The following is an 11136-nucleotide window of genomic DNA, read 5'->3' as shown; positions in this document are numbered from 1 at the left end:
CCTTCTAGATGAAAGTAGTCGTGGGTTTTGAAAGTGCTGTCCAAGGTTCTGTTTCTGATATTTTTACAATGAATAAACTAATATTATGAAGATGCGAGTCTACTGTACCTTTAAGAAAGCTAATAATAGAACTACCTGACAGCACCAACTGTTCTCAACAAGATACAATGAAGCATCTGGAGACAAAAAAGATTTGAATTCGGCCAATCAGTTTAAATTATACTCCCCAAAGAAATACCAAACTCCAATCCAGTTTGTATTTAGTATATTGACAATCTTGAAAGCCACTGACATAATCCAGTGCTTTGAGGGTATAAGACCAGGGATGTAAAGCCACCAGCATGTAAAGACTGTCTGAAAAAATAGCTCTCTTAAAGGTACCTTTATCAATCAGCAGAATCCCCAAGAAGATAGGAATACAGAGAAGAACAGAAAGCCGCCTGGTTTTGAGATAAGAAGTTTTGTTTTATAAATCTTAATCAGGGGTTTTATCAGACTAGTACATAGAAGGGAAGATAAAAGATATAAGTGCGAGGAAGGAGTTGTAAACAGTTGTTAATTAATTACTCTGTCATACTTAAGAAATAAAGTTGTTAATTTTTATTTTAAATAGTTTTTGGCCTCTTGAATTTTCACAGATTACTACAAAGAATAAATCTTTTCTGTGTTGTTGGTTTAAATTAAACAGGGGGGTTTATCCCATGTCTTCACAGTTTGGGGGCACGCCCAGGATTTGAACTGGTTTAGATAGATTTGAATAGATTTTGGGGTATGAAAGTTCCCAGCAGATTTAAATACTTGCAGGTTAGCGTCCTAGATCTTTAAGCAAAACACAGGTGAATGTCCACCTGTTATCTTTCTCCGGAGCTTCTCTGTGGAAGTGTAGAGATTAATGTTTAACTCCTGAATTCTCCTGATGAGATGGCAAATTTTCTCTCCCTTACCTATGGGCAGTGGATCTCACCCCCAACCACATCCTCACCCCTCCCCTCACAACACAAACTTACATTTATGCAGCACCTTTGATATAATTAGGCTTCCAAAGGTGCCTCACAAGAATGTTACAAAACACAAATTAACACCCAAGCCACAACAATATTTCAAATTAAGGTTAAGAATTTTAAAATCTAGCCTATCTTGACTGGGAAACAATGTAGGTCATTGAATTCAGGAGTGACAGGGGAACAAGACATGTTGCACTTTAAGACAACAGCAAGAGAGGTTTGGATGACCACAAGTTTATGGAGAGTACAACTTAGGAGATCAGCAAAGAATGCTGTGGAACCAAATACTTCCTCTAATTTTCTTTAAGTGTATAGGCCAAGGTTAGAAGGTTCACTTGGATGATCCCTGATATGGAGGCATTGTCTTCTGAGCAAAGGCTAAACAGTTTGGGACTCCACACCCTGGAGTTTAGAAGAATGAGGGGTGATCTAAAGAGGATTCTTAAGGGGCTTGACAGGGTAAATGCTGAAGAAGTTTCCCTTCGTGGGAGAGTTTAGGACCAGAGGGTATAGTCTCAGAATAAAGGGGCACCGATTTAAAATGGAGATCAGGAAGAATTTCTTCCCACAGTTGATTGAGTGTCTTTGGAACTCCCTGCCATCGAGAGCTGGAGGGACAAAGTCCTTGTGTATATTTAAGGCTGAGATAGATTCTTGATCAGGAGGGGAGTCAAGGATTATTGGGAAAAAAAGCAGGAAAATGGACGTGATGAGCAGATTAGCCATATTCCTATTGAATGGAGGAGCAGGCTCAAGAGGCTGAATCACTTATTCCTGTTCCCATTTCTTACAGTCTGTGGATAGCATTGACTTCCAAAACTGCAAGTTAATGAGTTGACATGGTGATCAGGTGAAATGATCAAGTCTTGGTGTAACAGACGTAGAGATGAGGGGTTCAGCAACAGATGAGCTGAGATAGGAGTAAAGTCACTTCACCTGAAACAAATTGCTCTGGCTTCATTTCATTTCTTTTAATCGTCACACTTGAGGGGCGCCCTGGAAAGACTCTTATAAGAATGTCCTCCATGTGGTCCAGATGGAGGGTAAATTCAATCCATCGTATTTCATTCACCCTGAAAAACACAACCCTCTCCCTGTCACAGCCCAGCCTCAACTTACTGTATTCACATTTACCCCGGAAAAACAAATTGCATTCATATAGAATTAGATTTGCTGTTAGTTATAGATTTACAGAAATCTACAGCATAGAAGAAAGTTCCTTGTCCCATTGAATATGTGGGGTGCTGGTCAAAAAGCATCTAACTGTTCTAATACTACTTTCCAGTGTTTGGCTCATAGCCTTGCATACCTTGGCTTTGCAAGTGCACATCTAAATGACTTCTTCAATAATTCTACAACAATAATCTCTGCATGGACTCATGAACAACAAACTGTAATACACATTTGTTGTGAGGTAATAGATCAGTGATTGAGTTGAATGGCAGAGCACGCTCAAGGGGCTGGTCTCCTACGCCGATCGTTATATCACTGGTCTATAGAATGGAATAGCCACCAATTAATAAAACCACAATCAGTCTCATAAACACCTTGCTGGGTAATCAATAAAAGGAAAGATAAGTCTAAATTGATCTAACTACAGAAAGGGAAGTCAAGTTTATTCTTGTACTACTTAGTAAACATACTTGCAACTAAATCCCACAACACTGATACCAGTTTGATGTGTTTGTACAATACCCTAATAGTGATAGAGGAATAGTTTAGATTGAGAATACATAATTTTTTTTAAATGCCTGAACACTTGATAATCAGAGAGTATAGATTTAACATGACTGAAGGTAATGAAGGGAAATGTGTTTTATGCACTGTTTGGTTCAATAGTAGCCTTCAAACAGGGAATTGGATAAATATTTGGAGGAAACAAACTGCAGGGAAAGAAAGAGAGAAAGGGAGTGGAATATCTGGATTGTTCTTTCAAAAAGCGAGCATTGACTTGATGGGTCCAAAGGCCACATTCAGTGTTGTTCCAATCAACCTGTTCAGAAATGTTATTACACACCTCTGGAGCAGGGGGGACTTGAATCTGGGCCTCCTGTCTCAGAAATAGGGACATGCGAAAAAGCCCCAAATTCCTGTGCTATACTGATTCTTCATCTGATCTGGAGTCACATGTTGGCCAGACCAGATAAGGACAGCACATTCCACTCCCTAAAGGGAATTAGCAAACCAAATGGATTTTTATGACAATTGTGGCCATTCAATTCCAGATTTTTTATTGAATACATTTGCCGTTATCTTCCAAGGCAGGATTCAAAACCTCATCACCAGAACATTAGCTAGATTACTAGTCCAGTGCACAATACCACTACACCACTCACTCGCTCTCACACTGAAAAGCTTTCCCTCTGCAGCACCTTCTACCTGACCATTTAAAATGTTCTACATAATATAAGACCGAGGAGCAGGAATAGGCTATCTGGCCCATCAAGCTTGCTCCGCCATTCAATAAGATCATGGCTGATCTTTTTGTGGCCTCAACTCCACTTAACAACCTTCTCACCATAACCCTTAATTCCTTCATTGTTCAAAAAAAATCTTAGCTTTAAAAACGTTCAATGAGGAAGTCTCAACTACTTCACTGGAGAGGGAATTCCACAGATTCACAACCCACTGGGTGAAGAAGTACCTTCTCAATTTATTCCTCAATCTGGTGCTCCTAAATGTTAGTCTTTGCTCTCCTGAACTATTTTCACCTGTGAGTCGAAACAGCCTCTCCACTTCTATCTTATCTATTCACTTTATAATTTTATATTTTTCTAAAAGATACCCCCCCCCCTCCCCGATTCTAAATTCCAATGAATACAATCCCAGTCTACTCAGTCTCTCCTCATAAGTCAACCACCTGAACTCTGGAATCAATTGGCAAACCTCCTCTGCACTCCCTCTAGAGCCAATACATCCTTTCTCAAGCAAGGAGACCAAAACTGGGGTACTCTAGATATGGCCACACCAGCACCCTACATAACCTCCCTGCATTTAAACTTAATCCCCTTAGCAATGAAGGACAAAATTCCATTTGCCTTCTTAACTACCTGCTGCACCTGCAGACCAACCTTCTGTGATTCATGCACAAGGACACTCAAGTCCCTCTGCACATCTGCGTGCTGTAATTTTTAACCATTCTAGATCATGTGTGTATGTGTATGTGTGTATATATATATATATATATCCCTATATATATATATATATATATATATATATATATATAGTGGTTTCAGGAAAGGAAGCCCCTGAAAATAATGGACTGAAAACTCTGTTGATACATTGTGACCAATTATGTACACAACACTGCAGGAAGATATATTAGGAGAGTTGGTTAGAAGTATTTGCTAAAGAAATATGTTTTAATCTCATGAAGTGAGAGAGTTGGAAATAGTTGGGGGGGATGGAATTTGAGAGCTAAACAGCTGAAAGTGCAGTCACTGATAATCAGTTGATGAAAAGTAGGGATTGTAAGGGACCTGATAGTGTTCAGAGATCCAGGAATGTTATGGAACTGCATAGGTGTTTGCAACAGTAGGGAGAGGTTGAAAGAGAGACAAAGAACAAACACAGGATTTTAGGAATCTCCAGGTCACAAGTCTATCTTCATTTAGATGAAAATCAGTGAAAAAGACTTGATTTCAAAATCCAAGATTTCTCCAACTGTGCAAAATTTAATGCAAAACAAAATCTGTAAGCCAAGACCTTTACTAAAGGTTTTGTTCACTAGCTTTAGAAGTCTTATTAAAGCACATCATTTTGATTGAGCAGTTGGCTTCCAGACCTCCCACCACACTTTTGCCTTCCTTCTTTAGCTTCTCTGTTGAGTGACTTGTGACAACGTTGCTGACCACATCAGATCCCGGTCCACCAATGCCATGACTAACACTTATCTCTTCCGTTTCTAATCCATGGTCTCAACCTCTCCCTACTGTTGCAAACACCTATGCAGTTCCATAACATTCCTGGATCTCTGAACACTATCAGGTCCCTTACAATCCCTACTTTCCATCAACTGGTTATGAGTGACTGCACTTTCAGCTATTTAGCTCTCAAATTCCATCCCCCCCCCAACTATTTCCAACTCTCTCTCACTTCATGAGATTAAAACATATTTCTTTAGCAAATATTTCTAACCAACTCTCCTAATATATCTTCCTGCAGTGTTGTGTCAAATTTTGAATGATTACACTGTTGTGAAGTGCCTTGGGATGACTCACTGCATCACTGGCATTATACAAATCATTATCTTCCAAATCATTAAAAGGCCACCAATTATTGACATATTTTTGCTCTCTTGCCAACAGAGGGTGACATTGCACTTCCATACTGCTAACTGCACCATCTAGTGGCCTGGATGACATTCAGCAAAACTAAAATTCATTATTTTCTGCATACTGGTTTTTTTAGTTACAAAATGTATACCATTTGGGATGGCCATTCAGCCAGAGTTTGTGCCAGCTCTCTGCAAGACCAACTTAGGCAACATCTTTTTGTCCAAAGTGTCAATCAAGCTATAGTTGAAATTCCACTGCTCCAGCACTTTTCTTTATTAACATTTCTTGATATGCATTTATGTGAAAGACTTTGGCACTATGTGATGTGAACTGCGAGCAGTATCACCAGGAGTCAGAAGTTTACAGGGTCAAGTGACACTTCAAAAACTTGAGCTGAAAAAGCAAGATGACACTTGTAAGTGAAAGTCATTATCAGAGGGTCGCAGGCTAGTAATCCAGTTTAATGTTCTGTGGACATGGGCTTGAATTCCTCCATGTCAGATGATGTAATTTGAATTCAATAAAAAATATGGTCTAATCACTATTGTCAATTGTTGTGAAATCTCATGTGTTTCACAAATGAAGGACATTGGCCGTCCTTACCTATTTTGGTCTACATGTGACTTCAGACCCGTGGCAATGTGGCTGATTCTTAAATAACTTCTGAAATGGCCTTCGCATGCTGCTTACTTCAAGGAGTAAGGATGGGCAGTAAATGTTTGCCCAGCCAGGGTCACTCACATCCCATGAATGAATAAAGACCCCATACACACTTCAATTTTGAAATGCAAATTGATAGTGAAATAAGATCAATTAGCAGGTTGATTTATTTTTGCAGCTTTTAAATGAAGCAATGTCCCACCTTGACATTTCAAGTTATTGGCATTATTCTCTTTGGAATACTGAAACAGTACATTCTCAGATTCAAAAAAAGACAAATTCAACATCCACTGCTGTTTGTGGAAGAGAGTTCCAAATCTCTACCACCCTTTGTGTGTAGAAATGCTTCCTGACATCTCTCCTGAAAGCTCTGGCTCTAATCCTCAGATTATGCCATATGTCTGGAATCCCCAGAGGACAGTTTGCTTTCACCTACCCTGACCTTTCCTGTCAATATCTTTGTAACCATGTAAATAACCAAAACTTACTCTACCCCTTTAGAAGCATAAATGCACTTTTCTAAGACTAATATAGTCTGTGTCAGACTACGTACCACTTCCTTTCTCTGCTATTGCAGGGGTTTACCATTGGGCAAAACCCCAGGTCGCAAAGGTCAGAGATTGGTCAGCCAAAGGATTCCCATCCTCTTGGTAAGAGTTAATTGGAGGAGCCATGCTCTGAGATCCATTACTTGTATGTTGACAAAGAGCATTCATTACTAACTGTGTGAACTACAAATTCAGAGCTTCATATGCAATGTAGGTTAATGTTTTGCAAAGCCTATTTCCCCACGGTGATTTAATTTCTGGCAGGCTGAATTTAACCTAATGAACTTAGTTTTAGTATGAACTGAAGTCTTTTCACAGAGAGGAGAAAAGCTTAAAATGAGACAAACAGCTAACATGGGGTTAAACAGCAGACTCTCAGTCTAATAACTTGTGATGGAGTCCCAGCCGTCTCCTCAGTGCAAGGATTGATTACAGTCCTCATTATTACTGATTAAAAAAAGGGCAACATTATCAATTCTCAATGTTGTGCAGACAGAGGTGTGGGGACCTACAAGACTTGGAATAACCTCTCTAAATATGAAGGCAATGAATTTTAATCATCAGCTGGCTGAGAGGACAACTCGGAAACAGGAGACAAGACACAGAAATGTTTTGGGCATTATTTATCATTAATGACAGGAGGAAGGAACAACATGCTCAGCAAACCCTTATATTAAAAAAAAGCACATAAGCCTTTACACAGAGGGAGTAGTAGGAGGTTCTGGATTCCTTAGGTTGGCCACCATCTTGGCTAGCATGCGGTTGCACAGAGCTGCATAAGGATTCATGATGGTCACTTGATACTTGGCAAATCTATTGCCTAGATCCGCCGCTTTTCTGAAGTCCTGCAGAGCCTCTTCATCCTGGCCGTAGAGTCGGTAAAGAAGCCCTCGCTGAACCAAAGCCAAACTGGCTGTCCGTCCTCTTCCTTCGCTGAGATCAACTGCTTTGTTCAGGTCACTCTTGGCCCCTGAGATGGATAAAATTATCTGTTAGTGAGCCAAGTGTCTCTTGATGATTCAATATATAAAATGTCAACTGAGAGAACCAGAATAATGGTGATCAGAGTAGGCATTTGACCCTTTGATTGCCCTCCACTATCTGTATATAGTGATCTATAGCAGATCAGAAAGTCTTGACCAACGGTCACACAAATCTCATTTCCTCAACATCTAATTTCCTGAAACCTATCAAATGTGTCTTTGGGGGCAGCACGGTGGCTCAGCGGTTAGCACTGCTGCCTCACAGGCCAGGGACCCGGGTTCAATTCCCACCTCAGGCAACTGTCTGTGTGGAGTTTGCACATTCTCCCCGTGTCTGCGTGGGTTTCCTCAGGGTACTTCGTTTTCCTCCCATAGTCCAAAGATGTGCAGGTTATGTGAATTGGCCACGCTAAATTGCCCGTAGTGTTAGGTGCATTAGTCAGGGGTAAATGCAGGGGAATGGGTCTGGGTGGGTTGCTCTTCAGAGAGTCGGTGTGGACTTGTTGGGCCGAAGGGCCTGTTTCCACACTGTAGGAAAACTAATCTAATCTAATCTTAAATACGCTCAATAGCTGAACATCCAGGTATATAACTTGTGAGTGAGAACTTTTTTCTGCCGATGCTTCTATGGCCAAACCCTTATTTTGAAATTGGGTTGTATTCTAGATTCCCCAGCCAGAAGAAACATATTCTCATCATCTACCATCTGTCCTGCCTTAGGCAAGGAGCCCCAATCTCCACAGCATACTCCAGGTGCGGTCTCACCAACATCTTTAGGAAGATGTCATACTGTGATATTCCAGTCTTGGTAACCAAAGCTGACCACATTCAGTTTCAGAACTCCTTGAATAAAGTCATTGCCTGAGTGGAAATAAACCTAGGCTGCAGGCAGAGCTCAGTAGTTCCTTAAACTGGTGCAGGGTAGGGGGACAGAAGATGGGAAGGTTGGTGGGAATAGGTGGAACTGTGAATTAATACTACATCCTAAACAATATACTAAAGAAGCGAGAAAGAAGTTTCGTAATCCACACATCTCACTACCTTTCCTTCTCGACAATTGAATATATGCTTTGTTAATGCTATATCACCACCACTAGCTCTATAGGACATAGCAAAACACTATTTAGCTCCTCAAAGGTGCTCTGCCACTCAACTAGATCAAAGCTGATTTTCCGACTCAATACCTATTTCACATACATATCCTTTATGTCAATATCTCAAAATCTATTGAATGCATTCAAAGGTTGCACTTCCACAGTCCTCTGGGCTAGACAGTTGCAAAAAAAAGCACTATCCTGAGTGAAAAGATTCCTCATCTCACTCTGGCACGCCCCTTGTTCGGAGACTGTGTCCCTTAATTCAAGGCCTACCCCCTCAGTTAGCCAGGGGAAACATCCTTCCTGCAAGACCTTATTCAGTCTTTTAAGACCATTGTCAATGGTGAGTACTGGAGAACAGTTATAACTATCAGTAAAGATTGCATATCAGCTGCAATGTCCTCAGTTTTTTGGCTGCTGCTGTTCATTGTTGTGATCACTTAATGAGTAGAAACTAGATGCAAATATCATTTTTAACAGATTTACTTTCTTCAACTTTGAAGTATATTAACAGAGCATGTGGAAATACCATTCCAACCATGCATTAGCAGACCCATTTTCCACATACATTTCTCTTTCCCCTGTCTAGCTTTGACTCTGTCAATCTATTAGGTTGTTATTTCTATCATCCATCAACTTATCCATCATTAAACCTGTCATCCCATACATTAATTATCCCACCACCATTTATTATCCATTAAGCCACTGTTACACCCACTAGACCATCCACACATCATCATACCCATCAGTCATTTTCAGTTCATGAAAATAGATTCACCGTTGCCATTTGTCCATCCATCCATTGCACAACACAATTCACCTGTGCATCCTCCTATTCCCCCAAACACTCATCCATCATCACAGACAAGACAGTCAGTGCACTGTATGAACACAAATGGCTAAAGGTAAGTTCCCATTTAATAAAAAAGTTTGCACCCCACCCCATCAGTGCTATGGTATTCCTGGATCTTTACCTGTTGTGTCTCCCATCAGGCGCAGACTCTGTGCTCGGTTGTTGTAGCCAGATGCTCGCTCAGGGAGGATCGCTATGGCCCGAGTGAATACTTCCACAGCTGCATCCACATTCCCAGATTCTGCCAGGGAAACTCCATGCAGTTCCAACTGTTTAGCCTGTTGCACTAAGACTGGATCAAACTTGCTATCTAAACATAACACCGAGATGGGTTACACAGATAATCAAAGGTTCCAAAATAAACTTAAACATTCCCCCCTATTTAACCCCAGTTGACAGCCCACTGCAGAGGGAGCATGATCTCAGCGTGAGAGGGTATGAGCAGTAGTTTGGGAGCTGGTTTCCTATGTACTGAAACTTGCCAGGCTGCAGGTCCCCTACCACTCTCTATGCCTTCATTTTAAAATTCTCATCCTTGATTTCAAGTCACTCAAAGGCCTCTCTTGCATTTACACTGTCCTCAGATGTCTGCAGTCTTCAAGCTTTGGCCTTGTGAGCTTTCCTAGTGTCAGTTTTCCACAAATGACATTCAATTGCCTAGTCCATAAGGTTAGAATCCCCCTCCCTGAATATCCCAAACTTTCTTTCCTGTCTTAACAATCCCTTGTTGAAGCAGTCTGGACTATTTTACAATATTAAAAGGTGCTACATAAATGTAAACTGTTGCAGGGTACTGATTTTCTGAGGTCAAGTGCCTTCTGTGCAATGGGGTTCCGAAAGTGCTTAATCTAACTCCAAAACAGGATAGATGGGGACTGGCTTTTTGTGGGGTACAACTCTGAAGAGGATTGACTTTGTTGGTTTAATGTTCTCAGACATTAATTCTCAAATATATGTATTCCCAAGGCATTGACCATTGCTGGGATAGAGGTTCCCAGGGCTGTCAATCAGAAACAGGATCCAAAAACACCAACTTTCACTAGGGTGTAAGCTCCTGGGAGCTGACCCTCACAGTGCTCACGAGCCACAGGCAGACATTCACATACTACACTCAAGTTTGCACTACATTTGACACCAGTGAGTACAGGTGAACGTCACTGCAAAATCTGATCTTGCCCTCACTACAACATCCACAAGCAAAACTGCTTTTCTAAAGGGTAACACAAAGCTCTTTAGCCAAAATAAACAAATTAAACTGTCAAATACTCACCATCATCAGTTAGATCAACCTCTGCTTCCAACCCAAGATTGTTGCCAAAAGGATTGTTGGGGTTGAAGATAGTCTGCAGCACAGCTTGGTCACTGAGGGTAGACATTTCCTGGGGTCGATGTGAAAATTTCTTGCAAATAGGTACAACTTGTTCACAACATATTCCTCTATCTAAGCTTGTGGAGTGGACTTCAGACTTCACTCCAGCCAATGGGACTGTGGGGCGGATGCCAATGGTCAGAGCACTGACCTGCGCACAGTTGTAAACAGCAATGACATCAACCACAGAATATCTGACAACACAGGCTTTGTAGAAACCAAAGATCATTCCCAAAGACAGCAAGCAGCAGACCTTCAGTCAGAGCCCCACTCTTAACCATTGATTCCAGGTCCCCCTTTCTGAGGTAGGACCTTATTGTTCAGTATCCAGCTGATACTGTGCAA

At 41.0% G+C, this 11136-nt stretch overlaps 1 protein-coding gene across 1 annotated transcript; it reads right to left on the bottom strand.

Moving 5' to 3' along the window:
• Window positions 1-7097: 7097 nt before the first annotated feature.
• On the bottom strand, window positions 7098-10953 carry ttc36 (tetratricopeptide repeat domain 36). Its single transcript, XM_043676504.2, has 3 exons — window positions 10693-10953; window positions 9544-9732; window positions 7098-7459 (listed from the first exon to the last, which is right to left on the bottom strand). Exons 1-3 carry the CDS (start codon window positions 10796-10798, stop codon window positions 7185-7187), a joined length of 570 nt encoding a protein of 189 aa, XP_043532439.1. The 5' UTR covers window positions 10799-10953; the 3' UTR covers window positions 7098-7184.
• Window positions 10954-11136: the final 183 nt, after the last annotated feature.

Source organism: Chiloscyllium plagiosum, unplaced genomic scaffold (assembly GCF_037043375.1).
Source record: "Chiloscyllium plagiosum isolate Xiang-an unplaced genomic scaffold, Cpla_swu_hap1 HiC_scaffold_29, whole genome shotgun sequence".
Taxonomy (NCBI): Eukaryota; Metazoa; Chordata; class Chondrichthyes; order Orectolobiformes; family Hemiscylliidae; genus Chiloscyllium; species Chiloscyllium plagiosum.
The sequence above is the reverse complement of the archived record's forward strand: the minus strand, read 5'-3'. Positions and strand labels throughout refer to the sequence as shown.